This window comes from Rhinatrema bivittatum, chromosome 13 (genome assembly GCF_901001135.1).
Source record: "Rhinatrema bivittatum chromosome 13, aRhiBiv1.1, whole genome shotgun sequence".
Classification (NCBI taxonomy): Eukaryota; Metazoa; Chordata; class Amphibia; order Gymnophiona; family Rhinatrematidae; genus Rhinatrema; species Rhinatrema bivittatum.
This window is the reverse complement of record NC_042627.1, coordinates 49,124,014-49,147,408: the sequence shown is the minus strand read 5'-3', so window position 1 is coordinate 49,147,408 and position 23,395 is coordinate 49,124,014. Positions and strand designations below refer to the sequence as shown.

At 43.5% G+C, this 23,395-nt stretch overlaps 1 protein-coding gene across 2 annotated transcripts in view; it reads right to left on the bottom strand.

The window, feature by feature from the left end:
- PRTG (protogenin) overlaps positions 1–23,395 on the bottom strand; it is a 219,983-nt gene that overhangs the window by 135,072 nt on the left and 61,516 nt on the right. Inside the window, exons 1-8 of one of the 2 annotated variants that reach the window (XM_029575504.1) lie at positions 21,702–21,764; positions 15,375–15,519; positions 14,329–14,462; positions 13,581–13,718; positions 11,345–11,503; positions 10,427–10,586; positions 8,149–8,396; positions 3,395–3,559 (exon numbers count right to left, since the gene is read on the bottom strand). In XM_029575504.1, coding sequence (XP_029431364.1) covers positions 3,395–3,559; positions 8,149–8,396; positions 10,427–10,586; positions 11,345–11,503; positions 13,581–13,718; positions 14,329–14,462; positions 15,375–15,517 — 1,147 coding nt within the window. In that variant the 5' untranslated portion in view covers positions 15,518–15,519; positions 21,702–21,764. Of the gene's footprint in view, positions 1–3,394; positions 3,560–8,148; positions 8,397–10,426; positions 10,587–11,344; positions 11,504–13,580; positions 13,719–14,328; positions 14,463–15,374; positions 15,520–21,701; positions 21,765–23,395 lie in introns of those variants that run through there. The other variant, XM_029575503.1, reaches the window with a different exon arrangement.

Here is a 23,395-nt window from a genome sequence, read left to right as displayed (position 1 = left end):
ACCCTCCTTGCGGAGCGCCGCCGCCACCACTACCATGATCTTGGTGAAGACACGCGGAGCCATCGCCAGACCAAAAGGGAGAGCACGAAACTGAAAATGCTGTCCCAAAATCTTGAAGCGTAAGAAGCGCTGATGATGGTGATGGATCGGGATGTGAAGGTATGCCTCTGTAAGGTCCAAAGAGGCCAAGAATTCTCCCGGATGCACGGCTGCTAACACTGAACGGAGCGTTTCCATACGAAAACGAGGAACTCTGAGACACTTGTTGACCGTCTTGAGATCCAGAATAGGTCGAAAAGTGCCCTCTTTCTTGGGAACCACGAAGTAGATTGAATAATGACCTTTTCCCAGTTCAGAGGCCGCTACCGGTACTATCGCCCCCAGCTGTAGCAGACGATCGAGAGTCTGTCGGACTGCTAATTGTTTGAGACGGGAACCGCAAGGAGAAAACAGAAAACGATCTCGGGGTTCGTGTACAAAATCTAATACGTAGCCTTGTCTTAAGATGTCCAGCATCCATTGATCAGACGTAATTTGGGCCCACTTCTTGTAAAAGAGAGTAAGGCGACCCCCCAGGTGGGGGATCCCCTCTTGGGTCCTTCTGGCATCATTGTGAAGCCTTCGAGGAAGGACCTGCCCCTTGCGTATCCTTACCGTGGCGGCGCCCTCGAAAGGACCGGTTCCAGGTGTGTGATCGTGTAGAAGGAGCCTGAGGTGTCTGCTGTCTAGTAGGACGCGACCTCCGTTGATTCCGGTACCTATTTCTGGAGGATTAAAAAGATCTAGAAGAACATGGACGATCTTCTGGTAGCTTGTGCACCGCATTCTCATTAAGAGATTTGATGATCTGATCCAAATCTTCCCCAAATAGGCACCTACCCTTGAAAGGAAGGGAACTCAGGCGCATCTTAGACGAAGCATCTGCCGCCCCGAGCGGACACCGCCGCCACCATGGAACAAGCGAGGACCCTTAACAGATCATAAAAAGCATCAGCTCCATAGGCAACCACCGCTTCAAGTCTATCAGCCTGAATAGTCTCTGCCTGTGGCAAAGATTGGGAAGTGAGAAGCTGTTGTACCCAACACAGAGCTGCTCGCTGTGCTAGGGAACTGCAGATAGCAGCCCTCATCCCCAACGCTGAGACTTCGAAGATACGCTTGAGGTAAACCTCGAGCTTGCGATCCTGGACATCCTTCAACGCCGTCCCGCCCGTGACCGGGATGGTAGTATGTTTCGTGACCGCAGATACCGCTGAATCAACAGCAGGAACCACTCCCTTGAAATCAATTGCAAGATGTTGTGATGCGTGGGAAAAGCTTTCGCTAGAGGTCGTAAGCCCGCTAGGAGAGGATCCCCTTTCTTAATCTTCGGATCCTGAGACACAGGATCCGGAGGAGGGTCAATGTCCATTTCCTGGAGGATATGGGGGGATGAGATCATCCAATTCCGCTGCTTGAAAAATACGGAGGACCCTCGGGTCGTCACCTTCTACCTGGGCCACCAGGGAGGGATCATCCGCATCTGGATCTTGCCATGGATCCCCCGACGGTTGTTGCAGCGGTATAGGAATCCGGGGGGGGGGGAGGGCTGAGTGGACCCCGCACCCCCAGTGGGCAAAGAAGCCCTCCCTAAGGGAGGGTCTGCCGTCGAAAGCTGTGTCAAGCAGGCCAGTTTGGGGGGAGGGGGACCCCAAATTCCAAGATTCGGATCCCTGCTCTGTAAAAATGCCTTGTGCATTAAAACAATGAATTCTGGCGAAAAAGCAGGAAGTGCTGATGAGGGGCCTCCCGAGACGTCGTCCCCTTGCCTGCCCTGGTCCGTTGCGCTCCGAAACTCCATACTGTTAGAGGAGACCTGGAGAGGAGCGTCGACGTCCTCCTCAGATAGAGCTGCCTCCGAGTCAGCTGAGAAAATGGCCGCCGTTCCCGCGCTGAGGGGAAACGGGGCATGCCGCTTCCTGCCAGCGCGGTCCGACTCTCCTCCAAGCTGCCTACCAGGTAAGCCATACTCCCCCTCAGGAAAAGCTGAAGAAAATCCCTCTGAGGTCTGCTGAAGCCCATGCCGAGCTCCGGAGCCGTTTGGCGATTTTTGCATCGCGGCGGGAGGGAGGGGGAGGGGCGGCTGCGGCACGCGGCAACAACTGAAGCAGCGAATTAATAAAACTCTTCGGCCTCCGGACCCCTCACCGTCCCCAAGAGACCGTCGGGGAAAAACGCCGTCCCGACGGTGAGCAGCTCCGGGGAATGGGTCGTCGCAGAGCTGCAGGGCGGGAACTCCAATCACTCCCTGAAAGGGAGGAGGGGAAAAGGAAAACTCCGGGGCTAGGGGGAGCGGTCGGCACTACAGACTTTCACCCCTCATAAATTCCTGTTCCTACCAACGACTGTAAATGAAATAAAAATAACACTTACCACACTCTAGCCAGGCAAGGAAGAGGAAAAAAAAACCCAAAGAGATAGGAAGAGAGAAATAAAGTGACAGGCAAAAAACACAGCCTGTCAGCAAGTTCCTGACTGGAAAACAGTGTCTCTCTTTGAACGGAGTGGTCCTGTCAGAACACTACAGAACCTATCCCTTAGAAGAAAAACCTTTATCTAATATTATTTAATTGATTCCTCAAAGAGAAAATAAAACTAGAAAAGTGCTGGGGACCACCCTGTCCCCTGCTCAATCTGCTGGAGTTAGAACTATACTGGGGATTGAGGCGAGGGAGGCGTGGCTATATAGGTCCTCCCCTGGGAATTTTTGGTTCTAACTCCATCTGCTGGACAGGGAACATAACCCACAGTCTGGAATGGTACGTACAGGGAATCCAGGGTTCACTAAATTCTTCTATTCTTTAAGAAGGTAATTAATCTAGATAGTAAACAGAGTTGGCAATAAATCAAGGATGTTGCATATCACAACTGGTTTTGTAGTTTCTTTCCATAATCACATGAAATAGAAAGAGTCCATCAACCTAGCTTGTCTATTTGAGTCACTCTGTATGTCAAAGTGGCCCCTAACCCCTATACTATTACCTAAACCTCACCTTGAGTTACTAGGTGGGCCTCCTATAGATATATAAATAGCTAACTACTAGAAGGGCCTTAAAAAATAGAGGGTAAAGTGACTTGCCCAAGGTCACAAGGAGCAACAATGGGACTTGAACCTTGGTCTCCTGGTTCATAGCCCATTGCTCTAACCACTAGGGCACTCCACAGCATGTGCTAAGATTTGTATTTACTCTGCTATATGCAATTGTATAATCTCCTACCTCTCTTGTACCTTTAAGGTTCTTCGTAGTCTCTGTAATCACTGCTATGCTGAACTGGGGCGTTTTAGACTATTTTTATAAGCTCAGTTTCTTTAGGATTTTATCTGGGGCAAGTAACCACTGTATCTCTCCCTTACCGTCTTCCAGTGTTTGCTGAGTCACGTGATCGGACATCTGACTGGCTCCCATAGGCATGTATGCCACAATATAGAAGGTGTAGTTGCTAGCAGGGTCCAGATCATCAATAATGTAATGAGTTGTGTCATTTCCAATTACCACTTGATACTCTTCATTATTTAAACCTGAATTAAAACAGATCATAGAAGGAGTTGTTAAAATAAATCTCGGCAATCCCATCTATCCACTCCATGCCTTCCAGGGTTATGGAAAAATCTTTCTCTGTAGTCTTTCACTGATTGACTAGGTTTTATTTGCCTCCTGTAAAAAACAAAAACAAAAACAAAAAATCCATGTACACACAAACTAGATCCTCTTTGTGTGCTGTTTTGACTGTGTCTTGCGAAAGATTCTGGTCAGTTTTGGATTTACTGCAGAATCCCATTAATGCCCTCCAAAATCTATTCAGGAACTAGTCACAACAAACTGTGCTGCACCATAAACTCAGACAACCAAGGGCTTTCACTTAAAACTCAGAGTTTTAAAAAAATGTATTCCTCAAGCAATCACAGTAGACTGTGAGGGTTGACCAGACCAAAAAGAAAAGAAAAAATAAAGTTACAAGCCTATTGCCACAAAAAATAAATAAATACATAAATAAATAAAAAGAGGCTTCCCTATTCTCAGGGAAATCTATTATAATATTAGACTGAAATGAAGGTGGCGAGCGATTTAAACTCTGAAAGGCACCAATAGAAACTGAATGTGCATCATAAAACATCTTGTTCTACAATGAGCTTTAATGAAAAAAAAAAATTAAAGAAACAACTGCTCAGTGGTTGATATTAAAATATGCAGAGTAAGGTGGAGAGTGGTGCTCACCTTTGTTGAGTTTAATTCCTATAGAGGGATGCAGTAAAAGTGGAAACGGTCTACTGAAAGCCTCCTCGCTTTAAAGAACAATTCACATCACATGCATGTCAACTTAATCAAAACTCCCTAAGAGCCCAGCCTCAACGCTCAAACAACTGAATTTATAAACAAAATGAAAGGCAAATTCCACTATTAAGTTTTCCCACATTTCTGAATGAACTTGATAGCATTTTAATTAGACAAGATTACAGGCATCTCACAACAGACTCGTTGATGGCTTGTTAATTAGGAATGGCATGGCACGATTTCTGACCTGCTAAACAGGATCCTTGAGCTCAAATTAAAAGGCCTTGTTCTGAGGCTGAATGAAGCACTAGGGCCTCATGCTGAGGCCTAATGAAACAGGCATAATAGAGGGACAAGGTTGGCCTTCTAGTGCAATCAGTGTTCCTTTTGTACCCCCTCTAAATCGCTAACAAGGAATTAACACACTCCAACATGCATTCTCATCAGGCTCTTATTCTTCACGTTACTGTTACCCCTAATTTATATGTAAAATATTCCCCTTAAAAAAAAAAAGCCCCAAAATACAAAACAACCACCTGTTAGTTTCTTTAACCAACTTTATTAAAACACTAACCTTTTTTTATTTTTGTTCCATGGCAGTTTTGCCATTGCATTCTAAAGACGGCCCATGATGTGAAGCTAAAGCTATGCATTGCATCCATCCTTTGTTTTTTCTGGTTTTTGTTTTTTTTTTTTAACCACATACTGCATTGTGCAGAAGTGAAAAAAAAAAAAATAAAGGAAATCTTTGGAACGCAATATAATTAGCCCTTTCACGCTTCTCAGAAATTTCTTCTATGCTACGTTTTGTGGGGCCTGGCACAACGAGACAGAATTAGGCTACGGGTGAGCTGGTCCGAATGCATGAGAGGGTTTGGTAGCGTGGGGATGACTTGTGCCTTTGCTACTTTAAAAAATGTTTAGTAAATAAAAATCTCTTTCAGAAACTGGGCTGCCTACCGGGTTTTAATGAAAGGACAGTCATGCACACTGCTCAGCAGAACCAGGTACCTGCTCGCCTCCAGGCCACCTCTCCGGAACACGCAGAGAACTCAGGAAGGAAGCGTTAAGAATAAGGGGGCACTGCCACTGGTCCAGTCACCTCTGCTACCTGGCAGCCCGAGGAAAGAGATTTGGGTTCACTGCAGCTTTGACATGACAGTGGGCATTTTACAGAAGAATAGGGAGGGAAATGATGTAGTCTACGTATGTGGGGAGGTTGTTGTGATGCTCTGTGTAGAGGGCAATGCCTGGTCCAGATCAGAACCTGTCTAGGAGGGGAGTACGTAGGGAACAGCAGGTAATCCAGGGAAACTCACTGTTTCTATCCTAGTGGCATACCAAAAAAAAAAAAAAGTCAGATAGTGCACCCTGTGAGTCATTTTTAATTACTCATATAGGGAAAATGCACAAAAGCATAGAATGAGAATCTGCATTTCAAACTCTTCTCTAGCCCTTTCCTATTAGTTTCCATCAGGTAGCATGGTCTGAACAGACTGGGAGAGAGTTCACAGTGTCCTTTAATCATCAGCATTTTATAGGTCCCACTCAATAAAAGGATTCCTCTCTCTAGAGCTAATATCAACTCAGACATTTTTGGGGGGTGGCACATATTGCACAAATAGAAAGACTTTGCATGTTACGGAAGGATAAATCTGTCTTTCCTGGCATTCAAGTCCCCTGTCCAAGAAGTCTGTAACGAGCCCTGTGTGTCTGTGCATGAAGCCAGCGCACTGTGGATCAGTGAGGCACAATCTGCAATGCGGAATTCAACAATTCTCCCCTAAGAAGAAATGTAAATACATGCAAGGAAGAGCACTAACTTTCTGCCCCTAGGATGGGGAGGACACAGAAAGCAAAGGGGGAGGGGAGAAGGAGATGTGGGGAAGCGACCAACGGCACTATTGCAGATAGGAAGAATCAGGGCCTTTAGTGCTGCTGGGAGGAGGAGGAGGAGCAGGGCCCTGTGCAGAAGAGGGAGGAAGAAGCATGAGCAGGACTGAGGGAGGCAAGAGAAGCTACAGATGGGAAGTAGGAGGAGAGGGAATGAACACGGGAGACGCTAGTGGAGAGGAAGCATAGGAGAGAGAGGCAGAAATCTTGGAGAAAGTGGAGCATTACTCGGCATTTTCTGGTAAACCAGTAAGGCCAGAAAGCACTGTATAAATGCCGATGCACCTCTCCTGCATCTCTTTCTGTTTCCTTCTGCTGATCTTGTTGGCGACCCCTGCCTTAAGAAAAGGCACATCAGCAGCCACACTGCATTTTCTGGCTCTCTTAGGGATATTCTAATTATGCAGCGTCACAGCATTCTTTGTACTGGCTAACGCACACACTTTTAAGACAACAGATAACTTTTGTTGTATGCTAACATTTGATCATTTTCAAGCCAAGAGACAACTGATAAGAAATTATCAGAACATTACTACGATTACGTTACTAAATTGTCAGTACAGTCGTTCTGTCAAGCAGGTGATCGTACCTTCTACACAGCCAATGCATCCATCCGCATCCAGAGTAATACAGCCTTCACGTTGGTGTAATGCTAAAGGTCTTGTTATACACTCTTAAAAGTTACAAATAATAAGGTCCATATTCAAAGAGGTTTGTGTGGCTAAGCTGGACAAACCAATGTGTTTAAACTTCCTGTCAGTCCCAAGTTATCTGGCTAAGGGATTAGACAGATACAATTTTTCTGGATAGACTGATGGATAGTACAGGGATATTAAAGACAGGAACTAAAATTACTTAATGATGTGGACCTGTAGAATTTGACCTATTGTATTTTTGTTATTATTTTTCCTTTACAATGAATGTAAATTCAGATCCTTGTTCCAATTCTATTTCCTTATCGTGTTGGTATATATTAAAGTAGCAATAAAGATTAAATTGAAAAACAAATTTCTGAGCTAACAGGGACATTATGGGGCATGCTGGGTAATACTGATACTCAGTTCTTATCCAGGTAAGTTATCCAGACAAGTTTAGGACTGCCTCAGAGCCGTCCTAAACTTAGTAGGGTACCTGTACCCAGATAACTTGAATTGTAAATGGCTATATGAAGACTATAACCAGTTATATAAAACCAAAAAAACCCTTTCTGGGCTAGCAGACCCTATCCACCACCCCCACAATAAGTACAAATCATAGTGGGGCACAGCACCCAATTTCCCTACAAAAGAATTCAAAGATGTTGCGGGCCCTAGCAGTCAGAGGAGCCTCTCTCCCTGTCCCCCATATGAAAAATCCCCCAATATGGGCTCCAGCTCCCCCAACCCACCCACCAGCAACCCCAACCCCTACCTACCTGCCCCACCTGGAACTCTGCAAAACTCCCAAGGCGGAAAGCTTTAATAGAGTCCATTCACAGTGGGAGGCTTGTCCTGCTAATTATTCAGCTAAAGTTATCTGGATAACTTTGCTGCTCACTGGCCCACTGAATATGGACCGCAACATTTTATTTAAAGAGCAGCTCTTTTAATTTGGAGCTTGGCAAATGTAAGTTCCTTGCATCACAACGCTGTACCTGCAGCGCCTCCCTGTTTGACCCAGTAGAGAGTCAAAGAGCAACCAGGTGAACGGTGGGTAGATGGACATCAGCAACAGCATTCATTGCCCTTCAGCCTAGGAATCACCACACTAGTCCACCAGAATCTCGGCATACCTCATATCTCAGTCACCTGGTGAAAACAATCACTAACCGTGGACCCTTTTTATGCCAATCTGAAAGAAAATATATCGAGGCAGCTAGATATTTGCAAGTTTATAAACCAAGGCACTCTGCCAACACAATCCTCACATGCTAAATATAAACAAAACATATCCCTCAGTTTACCTTCTGCTTTCATGTAGTGCACCGAATACGCTATCACTTTGTCGGAATTATAGAGGGGCCTCTCCCAAGCCAACAGAATGGCTGAACTTGACATGGTTTCCGCACGGGTATTCCGCGGAGCACTCGGTCTGTCCTCTGACATCACCACAATCAGTCTGGCCTTGGAAAGGACAGATCCTTGGCTGTTCTCAGCCATGCATTGGTACATGGCATCATCTTCAGGGATGATCTGATTAATCACCAATTTACTGAATAGGGACAAGAGTAAAGGGGGAAAAAAAAAAAAAAAGAAGAAGAAAACTTGACATGACAGTTATTTTAGGTCACAACTCATTGCTGTTTGAAGGAATTCCAGACCAGGAGAGTAACTGAGCTAAAAGGATTTGATTTCACTTTATATGAATTAATCAGTACTTTGAACTGAAAACTGAATGAGAAGGTTAGGATTACAGACTCTTAAAGAGGCACACAGTTTAGTTATAGGAAGAGAAAAGGTGAAGGCAAGTTTGTTCTGATACACTTAAAAAAAAAACAAAAACTTGCAAACTGTCTGCTGAAAGGTGCAAAGGATTCAGCAGAGGTTTGCTCAGGTTATCAGACTAATTAGCTTTTTTTCCTAAGTGTTTACTTGGGAGTAGCTGACTGTAAAAAGAAAGGGATCAGTAAAGGTTTGCTTCAAAGTACAGTATACCTTCACGCGTTTGGAGCACGCCGCCATAGTGCTGGTCCTGGACCCATGCAGTATCCAAAGGCACTAGAGCTGCAAGTTCAAGCAAACCTTCATATTCAAAATTAGCTGTCTACTGGAGGACAACAGAGTAATCTAAAAGGTGAAATATTTCTACACTGGGAGTACTTCAGCATTATAAGGTTTGCAAAACGGGCCTTTGAGAAGTTCTACTGGCCTTCAGAGTGTGTGTGTGTGTGTCTTGTTTTGGAAGGGTTTTGTTACTATTTGATGAAAATGGTCCCAAACATCTTTTTTTGTTACTACTCAGTCCTCCAGATTATACACATATCTATACATATTTTACAAATTGCTTTTATTGCATTTTATAAATATGGAAAGAAATAAATCATTGTATATTTCACAGATAATTTACACATTTACACAATGTATATTTACTAAAAAAAAAAAACAAAAACCAACCCTCATAATTGTCACATTATCATATACCATTATTGCTGATCACAGATAGTTTTACTGAAAAATATTTAGAAAATGCGGCTGCACTATTGAATATACCTCCAACGAATTAGATGGACAGATTTATCCGGATAACTTTTCTATCTGGACTGTAACTAAATAAGGGCCTCATCATTTTTTCCATGCAATCTGCAGTTTATCAGAAGAACCACTAGAGATGTTTCCATATTGTAGATTGAATCTCAAAAACATCTCATATCAGATATGGGAATGGGTCCTTCCATTTTAAGGTTATTTTTCTTTAGCCAAGATAAGGACAGTAATGAGAAATATCAAATTAAATCCTTTCTGGGTAGTATTGTCAGAAGACCTTAACAAACGGCATTTCAGTGTTTAATATATTATTTATGATTGCAAGCACCTCTTCCCAGAGCTGCCTTATTTTGACAGTGTCAAATCATGTAACTAAGAGAACCTTCTTCTTTCTTACATTTACCACATGGACAGAAGCGTAATAAAACCTACGGAAGAATTTAAAGTGGGCACTGACTGCTATCTTTCTAATGTTAGCAAAAATGTCCAGGCACCTGCTAGCAGATAGTTAGATACCACCTGAATTTCGTTTTTCTCTGAGCTTTAAGAGAGGCACTTCCGTCACGCTATTCAGCACACTGTAGAAGGGTGAGTAGTCACAGGCCTTTTATACAGACTCCCAAATATCAAACACTATTTTTTTTTTGTATTTCAACGAAAGTTTTAAAGGAGCTTTCTGGATGCAGTTGGACGTGTGTACCTAGGCCTTTGGTTTTCCACAGAGCAAACCCCTCCAGAGTAACCAAATCCGTAAACATTTTATTCTTTCATAGCAGGGTCTGCATTGTTCAATTATTTTCTTCCAATAAAATGTGAACTTTTCCCCAGACTGTAACTGCCACAGCCATGTGCATGTTTATATTAGCAACCAAATATAAACTACTGCCTATAAATTTATTTGAAATACGGACTTCTATTCCTCCTTTTGAGGCTAGTCAGAGCATCAAAGCAGGTTACTATAAAACATTTGCAAGTCTCTATTTGTACTAAAACAGAACACTACAATGCTGAGGCAGTTAAACTTAGCAGTAATCTGACCTGTTATACATTTTAATTCTTCCGTTGGAGTGCATCTTCTTCCCATTCTTCAGCCATGATATTTTGGGTGTGGGAATTCCTTCCGCCTGACACACAAATCGCGCTGTACCTGCCCGAGGCCTGGTCAGGCTTTCAGGCCACTCGACAAACGACGGCGGAGCTGCAGAGGAACAACGGAAATGCCAACAAACTGGCAGCCCATCCAACAGGCTAATACAGAACATTCGTTTTCCAGAAACGCCCACCCGTCATAACTAGTCCAGCATTTTACTGTATTTTAGCTTCAAAGGATTCTTCTCTGTCAATGGCAGAATAGAAAAGATTGCACTGTATTCAGCGTCCATCTCTTAGAAAATGATGAGGGACCAGCCCCATGGCTCTGGCTGTGGTGCAGCAGATTTGAATACAAAGTATGTCGTCCACCGTGTTTGAAGGGCTTGGAGGCAATTTGCTCAGACCTAAGGGAAGAGTGGCACCAAGGGTTTCTTTCACAGATGCCCCTCCAGCCATCAGCCTGGTGAGGGTTAATAAGAGTCATCCAGGCAAGATTAACATTAAGAAAAAGTCAAGACTATTTTAAAAAAATGCAGGTTAAGACTGAGGACCTAGTATAGCACATAACTCTGTATTCAACCACGCATAGTGAAGAGAGGTGAAAAGCAAACATGACCGTGTTTTGAGCTGACGCTTTGGCATACTGAATTCATGGTATGGATCTAATTGATAGAAAATGCTCATTACTGATGGGGTCTCATTGCACATACTGCTGTGCACTCTTAATCTTTACTATCTTAAGTCTGAGCCAAGGGAGATTTAGTGGTTTCCTTAAAGTCACCCAGTGAGAGGAGCCTGGAAGTTAGGTCTCCCGATCCACAGCTCCGAGTGCTACACACCGGGCTGACTCAGAAACATGCTCACCTAGCACCGTGAGGGTTGCTGCTGCCACCGTGAAGTTGCGTGTACCCGGAGTGGTGGCTCGACACATGTATACCCCTGCATGCTGCTGCTTCATGTCGGATATGATGAGGTTCCCATTTCCTAGGACTCGAGTGCTGAACACATCAATGGGCTTGTGGTCTGTTCAGGAAAAAGTCAGGCGGATGCATCAAAAGTACAAGAAGGGAGAGATTATTTCTGATGAAGGTAGCTAAACTGGATTCTACCCCCTTGTTCTTCTGGGAGAAAATAAAACTCTTTAAGTGCAACAATATGTGGAATGTTGGTGCCTTGGGCAGGCCCAGTGGTAGCGCTGTGCGGTACCAGGCAGAGGACCTGGGCATTCACAGCTCCTGGGCGGTAGAGAATCCCAGTCAAGCAAAAGCAAAGAAAACTCCCTGGGTGGTTGTGAGTGAAGGCTCCTGGGGCCAGATCCCAGCCTTGGTTCCAACTGACCTACAAGTCCAGAGGAGCAGGAGGAAAACTGCAAGGCTGCCACCACCACCGGCATGAAAACCAGAGCTTTGACGAATATGGTATGTTAAGTGTGAGAAATTGAATATGAATGCAAAGGGGGGGGGGGGGGGTTAGCTAAACTTTCAAAGTCTGAAAATAAAAAGAATTCAAATGACCATGTGTACAAATTCTGAAACACTTCTAATGGGTTTTTCTTTTGGAAATAAGTCTTTCGTATTTCCTGAAATTTTTACGCATTTTAGGGCATCAAAAACCCCTCCAAATTCAGGTTCTAAATGGATACAGAAATGAAAGATTTCATCATTTTGCGTTTTGGCAAATATCATCTCATTAACTACAAGAGAGGCACATCTTACAGCTGGGCACTTTGAATGTCCAAACAGCTGCCCACAGTGGCAGAAACTATTTTCAGCTAACACGAGATGTGGGTTTACTAAACAGTTTTACTAGGAAGTTCTGAACACATTAAATAGAATTTTTTTTAAAGAAAACAACTGGGAGGGAAAAAAATGTAAGTTAAATATTGTTACACCCATCTCTGTGTGTTTCTTCTCCTCTGTCAGTCCTACATGGCAGACAGGAAGGCAAGGACGCAATGATAACTTGACTCACAGCAGGTTTCATCTTTTCATGCGACTGTTTTAAAAAATCTATTTAGTACAATGGAGGCAATGCATGCAAATCCGTTTCATGCATATTCCTTGTGGGTATCCTGAAAAGCAGGCCTGTTTGTGGCTCTTTGAGGACTGGAGTTGGCCACCCCTGATCCAAGGCCTCCATTCAGCCTGTGTGGGCCCAAGCATACACACACCACTGTCCCGGGAGCCTACGCTTATTATATTTAGATTATTATTATTAACCCTTTTCTAAACAAGGCTACAGCATTCTGGAACTTTGGGCTGCCAAGCACTGCTGTGCTAATCCAGGGAATCTCTTATAAATGCTTAGAGGTAGATCTTCAAAAAGTACGCGCGCACGTACTTTTGTTCGCACAACTGGCGCAAACAAAAGTACTCGATGAATAATCAGCAAACAAAGAAGCAGCACACCTCTCCAATAGTGTCAAACAACCAGAACAAGAGAGGGAAAAGGATCAATCGTCCAATTCAAAATTGGACGATTGATCCTTTTCCCTCTCTTGTTCTGGTTGTTTGGCAAACAAAAGTACGCCAGATTTTATATGATACGCACGTAGCCGCGCGTATCTTATAAAAGCCGAGGTCGGCGTGCGCAAGGCTGCGCAAAATTGGCAGCCTGTGCGCGCCGAGCCGCACAGCCTGCCTCCGTTCCCTCCGAAGCCGCTCCGAAATCGGCACAACCTCGGAGGGAACTTTCCTTCCGCGTCCCCCCACCTTCCCCTATCTAACCCACCCCCCAGCCCTACTTAAATCCCCCCCCTACCTTTGGTGTGCAAGTTACGCCTGCTTGAGGCAGGCGTAACTTGCACGTGCCGCCTTGGCATCCCCCAGCACAGGCCGCAGTGCCAGGGGACTCGGGGCCGCCCTCCCAGCCCGCCCCCAAACTGTCACCACGCCCCCGGACCCACCCCAGACCACCCCTGACACACCCCCCGCCTGCCAACATGCCCCCCCAGACACGCCCCCTTCCGCCCCTTTTCCGAAGCCCTAGGACTTTGTGCGCGAGTACCCTGTGCGCGTAAATCCGGCAGGATTTACGCACGCAGGGCTTTTAAAATCTACCCCTTAGTCCTCACCGGCCTTCTCACTGAACCAGGACATACCGAGTCTGCTCCAGGAAATGATGGGCTTTGGATTGCCTGTGGCGACACACTCCAGGATAATGGTCTGATGGAGGCACACGGTCATATTTTCAGGACCTGCGATGATGACCGGCTTCTGGAATGACGCCGGCTCAGCAGCTTTGGAAAACAAAATACGGTGGGCAAAGTTACAGAAATAAATAAACACAGCAACATAGATAAAGTATAAAGGGGGGGGGGTAATTTTGTAACAGCTCGCAGAAGTTACGCATATGTGCAGACGCATACTTCCTCTTTATGATTCCTGCGAAACTACTAGCGCACAATTACACCCACTAAATTGTGTGCAGACATTTTATGTGCTTACGTGCAAACCCTCCCCAGCCCCATCCCTGGGAATTCCTTCACTCAGTCTGGGCATGTAATTTTGTTAAAGTTCTTTTCTGAACCAAAGCAAAATATTGTTTGGCCTGCAGATGTCCCTTTGTAAATTATTTTCAGAAGTATAAACAACATTGAAATGAGCCACTGATGCACAGATGCATTTTAGGAAGGGAGAAGGCTCTCAGTGGCTTCATGAAGAAAGACTAAAGGTTCTCTACACTGCTTGCAAGTTTATCTTCATTTTAAAACTCTGAATTGTTTTATTTCCATTTATTTCTCACCTTTGACAAGTACCAGTTTAAAAATATTAAGAAAATTTGAAACTCCTAAATGATGGCATGAAATATTTTACCGATACTCTACTGTATAGCACTAGCCTGGGTACCTGGAATAACAGTTAATGCAGCCTCGACACTTTTCCGCCTGTTCGCTATGGACGAGGCAACACAACGATAATTCCCAGCATCCTTCTGGTCAACACCGTAGATCTGCAGAACTCCTTTCGATAGGACAGTTACCCTGTTAAGGACACACAGGAAGTGCTTTTATAGTTCCTTATTGCTAGATTTATCATTTCTAAAGCGCCACTAGACATACTATTGCTCGTAGTACCAAGAATAATTTAAAAAATAAGCTATTGGTCCTTATCAAGCCTGAGCTGGCTAGCTAGCTCTCAGTCTAAGACCTCGAGTTACAGTAATTTTCACAGTATGGTAGAGATCCTCCAGAGAAAAAAAAAATACAATTGTTGTAATTTTCATCTCTATCTCCATTCCTGCGAGTTCCATCAAAACTCCTAGTCTGACAAGGTTTCTTTCCTTTAGCATCTCAGAGGGAAGGGTGGGGGTCAAAAATTTGAGGCCAAAATACAGATCATCATCTTTGGAAGCAATGAGCAAGATACAACTGAAGAATTGAGACCTAAAACTTACGTCTGCCAATTTCTTTGTTCATTATGGATAAGTGTAGAATGGCAGAAATAATACCACAGCTGACTTCAGTAGATAGCTGTATTAAAGTGACACTGCATAAACTCATGATGGTCTAGGGTTGTCCTTGTTTGGTACCCAGCATACAGTTATTTCTCTTCGGCTAAGATTTATCCAGAGCTGTTGGGAATACCACTGGATGGGCTAATTTAGATTTTTCCTCTGAGCATTCTGAAATGTGTAGCCCTGCTGTTCTAGCTGAAATATGCACAGTGACAAATGCACACTGCTTAAAAGATAGGAAATGTGTTGCACAGTTCTTGATGGCTTTAAAGTTGGTTGGTAGATCTGTAAGTCCGATGCACATGTCTTCCTCACGTGTTTTGTAATACTGAGTGATACTGGTTTGAGTGATTTGGAAAGAAAGGATATAAACATATCACATTGGTGATGGCAGCTATGCCCCCTGCAAACCACATGAAAGACAATGTCTTTCACTTACCTGTCCACAGCCAAAGGCAAGGTTGTCCGATTAAGCTCCCACGTTATGATGGCAGGAGGGTTTGCAGTTATTTTACAGGAAAATCGAGCCACTCCTCCCTCCTGGACTTCCACAGACATTGGCTGAACTTCGAATACAGACATGGCTAGGATAAAGAGAAAACAGTTAGGCACACAGCAAACTTAACTGCAATCGTTCTAGTGAAAGGCCTCACAGGCCAGCATGCTCAGAGCTTCAATGTTTTTCTTTCAGTTCAAATGGTCCATTTACCCAAAACCTAAATCTTGTTCACATGATTATTTTAGAAAAAAAGGATAAAACGCTCTTCCATTCAGAAGAAACATCTTACTGGGCTCTAACAAAATCTCAGTTGTGCCATTACAAAGGCAGCTGCTGTGTTATTAAGGCAATGGAATTTATTCATAATCAGCTACCATAACCTTCAGCCTCACCACCAGTCTCAAAGGATTACCACAGACTTTAACAGCACTACTACAATAAGACGGTAACTTTAAAACGTGCGCGCGGCTATATACACTGGAATTTTAGATTCTGCGTGCACATGTTATAAAATAGTCCTGGTGTATATATGCACACAGCAGAAAAATGACATTTACATGCATATGTGAGAATTTTATAACATGCGCGCATCCAGGAAATGACCAGTAAATCCAGTTCGTCCACCACTTTCCCCAATCTATAGGTTTGTCCTCAAAACTCCTCCTGGTTCTATAGTCTGCACTTCCCCCAGCCGAGCCAGACCAGTTCATATATGGCTAGAAATAGTTTTATTCAGACTTACATCTCATCAAAAGCAGAAATAACTTTGTGATAAAATGGACCCGATCGTGCGCTCATGTGACCTGCCATGGAAGGCCCATGCCCCGCCCCCTTCCCCCCCAGCGCAATATATGCGTGCATCGGTACTTGAATGCACATGTGGCAGGTTTAAAAAAATCAGGCAGACCCGTGCATGTGGCTTGATGCATATGCATCTCCTGGTTTTGGCACATGTATCACTTGAAAATTTGCCTTTTAGTGAACCCTTAGCACTCTTCAAAGCAGGCTCTGGCTTTAGCATTTTGGCTGAGATCAAGAATAATTTCAAACAGAAAGTTTTGAGCCCCAAAGCTTAAACAATCTTTTAAAGGTTTTTATGTTATCTTTCATAAATATTCTCCCTATTTTTAGACTCTGGAGCAGTTTGTGTCACCTTCAGTCATTTTAGATCCCGCTCATTGAAGGAATTATTTCCTGATGCCCCTTTTTACATATCTTAGCTAACTAGACCCAAATATGGTATAAAAAAATTTGCAAGTAATTAAAGTATATGAAAAAATGTTCCACTTGTGGAACGCTGATACCTAAAAGGTTAAGCTATAAAAAGGATATCTTTGTATTATGTGAAAAGTTGTCAACTTAAAATCGCTCATTGATAGTTACACCAGTCATAATGCTTCCTACTTAAGGTCTGATTATATTAAAACATCTCGTTTTTAGAAGGAACTTTTACTCGATGCTCAGAGCCTTGATTTGCTGTGCAGAAGTGCAGTTTCATTTCAGAAATCTGAAGGCTCCCAGACTAAAACGTGTGAACAATTTCATAGAAAAAAGTAAAAGAAAAATACAACCTTAAACTCCAAAGCCTAAGCTCTGCTCCTTTAGTCAGCAGGGCCTGAGCCCTGGGGCTGGGGGAAAATCCAGCGATCAGAGCCCTGGGGCTGGGGGAAAATGCAGCCACCATGTACCAGTGACACCTAAAAACCAGACTCAGGGTACACACCCGCCAGGTTCAGAGAGGAGCCAGGTGCACCCCAGATACATTCTGTGGTGCCTTACCAATCACTGTCCATGTGACAGCTGGGCTGTATGGGGGAGTGGAGAGAGGGCTCAAAGGGGAAGAGAAGCCATGCACCCCCTGTTGGGGCAGGTTCTGAGTGAGCTGGAAGAAGCACTCAAAACACACATGAAAAATGCAGTTTCAATGACTCATCGATGCTATGGCATCCTTCTCTGAAATTTTAAAGAATTTATTATGAGCTTCACATTGCTTCCATGAAAATTTGCATTTCTTTTTATTTTGTGAAATAATTTCACAAAAAATATGGTGAAAAGTAGCAACTACCAACTAAGGTCTTCATAAAATTAAATCTATTCAGACATCCTTATTCCAGGAATCTTCTAATGGTGCAATCAACTTAGTAAAAGTGTAGATAAACAAAAAAACCCAAAACTACAGTGGTAAAAAAATAATTCAAATAGGTGGCAGATCAAAAACTAGTCTGACAACAGCCCCCTCTCCCTACTTTTGTGTTTAAACTTTTTTCTGATCTAAAAACAAGAACCCAGTGTACATTGGTTTCTTATGCACACAGGGTCTTAAGTACAAATACAGTTTACAAATTTTCAATCTTTTTCTCCCCTGAATTAAACAAAATCAAACTCTAAACATTCCCCATGCCCCCTTTCCCACCCCTCCCCCTCCATATTCTATTTTATGGATAAAGTTAGAAACCTGAGGATATTATCCACACACACCCCCTTCCTACTTTTACATTTTAATTTCATTCCAGTGGTGAAAGGAAGGAATGGTGTTTTTTATTTTCAGAGTCCTCGTGCTTATTACGTACGAAGCTCGACCCATCAGGGGGATGGCTATTCCCTATTACCTCCAAATCATAGTCAGAGCGTTCAGAGGTAAGGCGTGACCTCACACATCTTTTATAAAATGGTAGTTAAAAAAAAAAAAAAAAAAGCTACATAAAACTATAACAGCCGAACAGAAAAGAAAGAAAAATCTAGAAGTAAAGTCAGAGGTCAGAAAGGAGAGAGGCATGGATGAGTTAATAAAATCTTTCCAGGCACAGAGATACCTCTGCCACTGTACAGCAGCACCAGCACTGGCTGTATGGCTCTGGGTTCTAGGTCTCCTTTTTCGCCCTGTTTTGACACTGCATTTGCCTGCTTTGTTTGGTACAGGATGTGTGTGTGCCTTTCCTTGTCTGCCCCAATACCCTGCTTTAACAAAAATTTTAAAAAAAAATTCTTATTCTCCTCCTGGGCATTTCTTTTGCCAGTTTTCCCATGTTATATTCACACTCCGCCAGTATCCACCTGTGCGATATCTGCTGGGGCTCACACAGCAGCGCACCCATTCACTCTAGCTCATAGAGGGGCACCTAACAGGAGCTTTCAGAACCATTAAAAAAAAAAAAGTTTACACCTCTACAGGAATGAAATACAAAACAAATCTGAATGCAAAAGGGGGCATCTTAATGATTTTGTTTTAACTGCTCAATGCTTAAGTAAGAGTCCTGTGCATTAACCATAAGAGGTAGATATTGCCAGTCAATGACTTCAGTACACAAGAGATCTGGAAGATGCACTAGTCTGTCATATTGCTAAATTATAGTTTTATGCCCACAAAATACTCCAAGCAACAATATGAATAAATCTGTTTTAACAAATTCTCCAAATTCATACCAGCTTCTACTAAATCTGACACTAAACAGTGGCACACTACGGTCTAGCTTTAGACATATCAACAAACTTAGAAATATTAACAGATTTTCTAGGGTAGGTAAGGTCCTGTCAGCATCCCCCACAGAAGATGAAGGTGGCATGGGACAATCTAGCTCACTGGATTTAATTCTCACTCTGATTTCACTTATATCTTTGTTTTCTCCTTCAGGTTACAGCAAAATCTGCACAACATGGAAGCTGAAAACTCTTGACTGTCACTGCCGCACTCTGTAAACCTCAACAAGCCTCCGTAAAATGTTTATATGCTATTGCCCTGCACTAGGGAGCACCAGTGCAGCAAAAAAAAAAAAAAAAAGCAGGCTCTTCCACTCACAAGTGTGGCTGCACTTTCTGCCTCTGTCCTTGTAAAGCAATTTAAGGTATAGCTGGTATATGAGGTGCCATATAAACCAAATTCCTTCCTCCCTAACAAAAGTCACACCAAAGTACTACAGAAGACTCGCACTCCCCTCCCCCTACTGTAACCTTGTTAATCTTTACAGAACTTAAAAGAGCAAGCAATAGTCAGCTGCAATCTCATCTCCAGGCAAATTGGCCTGCCCAAACAACAGGCTTCCTGTATCTCCCTTGATAGGTGCTTTTATGAACCATTCCCATGCTGTAATTCATAGGAACAGTCTCAAAGAACAACAGGTAGGGGAGAAACACGTAGGGAGGCCTCTCCACGTCCCATCCCCCTCCCCCCCCCCCCCCCCCAGCAACAAAAACAGCAGCGGCAATTCCAGAAGAGAGGGCAGAGATAAAAGCAAGGCAAGAGTCACATTCCCAGGCACTGACCCTCCCGCCCCCTGGCACTCACAACTGGGCATTACAGAAAGCACATTGCCAGGCGATAAAGGCAGGTCCCTAACAGACAGCACCCGGCAGGATCACCGAAGGGGAGAGGAAGGGGAAATCGAAACGTAGCCCAACAGGACAGCTCCCACCTCTGCGGGCCCAGCGCAGCACTACTCCTGCAGCACAGCTCCATCCTAGCTTTTCCTCAGAGTCTCCCTTTCATCACAACTGGACAGGCAGCTCCTAGGGTTCGGGTCCCTTTACCTTCCACAGCACTGTACAGGCTTATTTACACGGCAGCAATGTGGAACAATAATATCAGGACTGCATTACAAGAAAATAATACAGGAATTTAATTCTTAAATTTCTTTATGGCCGACCTCCCCATAGTTCTCTAGATTTCTGCCTTGTTCATTTATTAATCTTCTTTAGTTAGATCATATTTGACTGTTTCCTAAACAATGCCTGAAATTGTTTCTAGCATTTCTATACCAATAAGATTCCCATTTTCATTTATATTTCATTATTTAAAAGTTTTGTTTTTATACTTCAAGCAGGTAATGGTCATTTAAAAAGATGAGAGAACGTGAGAATGAATGAAATCTTACTATTATGAGGGCTACTAATGTGAAATAAAATCTTGTTGAAAATTACTTGCAAAAACCCTTGGTCGGTGGCCAAATAATTAAGCAGAGCCTCCATGTCTAATGCAATATATGACTGAGGCAATGAACTCCTCAATGCATGCAAATCTATCTCATGCATATTCATTGCATATATTCTGAAAACCAGATTGGTTGGGTGATTCCCAAGGACTGGGATGAGGACCAAGCGGTCTAATGATGTCAAAGGCTGTGATTGATATCATTTGATATCAATATAAGTATTAGTATTACCAGCTTTGAATACTGCCCATTTCAGTCTGTACAGAGCTGTGTAGCCCGAGAAGCACTATAGAAATAAGAGGAGCTGTACCTGAGAAATCAGATTTTACAGGTTCTCTCCAGTGAAACCTGATCTCAATGTTAACATGTTTTAATGGCAAGTGCTAAAATCAACTCAAAATCGCAGAGTCCTTAAAGCCGGGCTGTTAAAGAGGCCAGAGGAGCCTCATAAAATCAAGCAAGCGCCAGAGTCCGGCCAGGCGTGCACGCGGCCCTGGAAAACAAGCCGCGAAAGTCAGTAAATAGGGGGACTTTATTGCAGGGTTTGCTCCTTTTCCGATAGTCTGGGATCAGTCCCAAATTTACAACCAGAACAGAGTCTTCCAAGCTGGCTGGAGTCTAGCCCTGCTTCTTGCTTACAAAGTAATAGTACAGCTGCCCACACCACCACCAAAAACAAACCGCAGGCTGCTGGCACGCTGTACTGTTTTGTATTATAATTCTGATGCTTAACCCCTCCTTCTCCTGGAACTGGGACAGCAGAAAAGAGACAGCGCTGAAAAATGAAGACTATTAGTTCTACAACATTTTTGCAAAACTTTAGAGTTTGCAAATTTTTGTGTGAGCTTTATTTCACAGCTTTTAATGTAACTTTTTTTTCTGTCTGCTATTGTGCATCCAACACATGCACACATGTATTTCTAGTATAAGTTTAAAACAATGGAAGCCCTGGTGGGCTGCACTGCAATGAGTGGCATCTGTGCAACAATTTTGGAGTTGCTAACCGCAGACCTCTGCATTATCGGTCAACATTGCTGCTTCAGTTTTGTATCGCCTTGGCTGCTTAAGTAGGTGGATGATGAATGCAAAATAAAAAAAAAAAGGTTGCAGAAGTGACCCAGTCACTGTAAAACCTTTAAATCACAAAACTCAATTTGATTGATCAAGTCACCAAAACACTAGGATGTCCATATTGAGTAAACCGGTGAACAGCAAAGTTATGCAGGTAAAGTTACAAAATTAACTTAAAACTAGATAGTCAGCAAAAATGTATTCCATCAAACATACCCAGATAAAGTTATCCGGATAATTTTAGGACAGATATTTAGCCAGCCAGACTTACCCGGCTAACTGTCTAAACAGCTCCGATATTCAGACAAAATGAAACCACACCCCAGGAAAGCCCCCAGCAAACCTTTATAGCCTGGTAAATGTTGTGCGAGCAACAACACCTGAATAAAATTCAGCTGGGGAGTGGGAGGGAATATTCAAATCTTGAATTTTATTTGGCTAACTCCAAAATGTTGGTCAGACAAAACTCTTTCAGGTGAATTTTAAAAGTCCAGCATGCGCCAAAACCGGGAGATATGTGTACAGGTCGAGCCAGCACACGCTGAGCGGATTTTAAAAGCCGCCTGGGTACACGCTATGCGCACAAATGAAAAGTTCACAAAAGGGGGTGGGGTGCGGGCATGTCAGGGGCTGGCTAAGAGATGAGCGCACATCTAAGCAAATCAGCGGGGTTTTAAGGGTCAGGGCTAAACAGGGAAGGGAGGCTATTAAACTAGGGGGTTTTTGGAAATTTTATCCTTTAACTAGGCAAACCGGGAAGGAAGTGGGAAAAGTAGCATGGGGTCAGCGTGTGTCCCTTGTACAATTTCTCCACTTACGCGGTAGATGTGGGATTTGTACGCACATGCATGCGCCACTTAAAATTGAGCGCACATGTGAGCGCGTCTGGGTAATTTTATAACATGCACCCATATACGCGCATTATGTTATAAAATGACTGCATCCCTGAGCACAGGCTGACGAACACGCGCACATGTGCACCCGTGCGCTGCTATGAAAGTTACTGTCTGTGAGCATATCACCTACAGATGCAACCCAACTGATTGCTCAGGAGAAGCTGAGAAGGAGAGGGAGTGGCCCAGGGGGCAACATTTTATGAAAGCCCCACTAACTGTTTAACTAGACCTCTATTTGTAACTTTACTAGTCTGATTTTCGCTTATTTTTAGGATGCATAAAATATAAAACTTAATTCCTTAGACACAGATAATACAATTTCTAAGCTATTGTAGTACCGTGTACCTCGGCACTATTAAGCTTTTTTTTTTCCCTCCTGTCCTTTCTTTTTGATGGTAATCAGTGCTGACACGTGTAATAAACTCATGAGCACAGAGATGTTTAAGCTTTGCCAATCACTGTATAAAATGCACAGCTCAACAAATGACCTCCATTAACGTAATCCCATTTAAATGATACCAATTTATTTGAACAAGAAAAGTTGCGTCACATGCTACAGAATGCGTTATTTCAAACCACCCCATTTTAACCAGCTCAGCCACAATTACTGAATTAAATTATGTTTTTGCACCAGTTAATTTGTGAAAAGAATCCTGCTGTGTATTTCATGCTGATATAAATTGCTCAAGGCTTTTACCTATCCCACACTGGGGCTTCAACATAATGAATTCTGATTTACATTTCCAGGGAAACGGAAGCTGCAGAATTCTCTATTTCCTTCCTTGACTGAGTCTTTTGTGGCTGGGGGGGGGGGAGGAGGGATCTGCCCTCCTAGCATTGGATAAGAGCAGAGTGGCTCAGACTGAAATACGAGGATTCAGTTCAAACCAATTAAAGCTGAAAGGTTCGAGTCGCTTTAATTTGCTTCTGATTTTTCTTCTTCTGCTCGCTTCCTAAGGATGTTGAGAAGCACGGTGCGTCACAAGCAACTAAAGGCGGCTGCGGAGTGCTTTCCCCCACCCAGCCCTCTGTTTCAGGATGGCCCTTCCCAGAGACAGTGGCTAAAGGG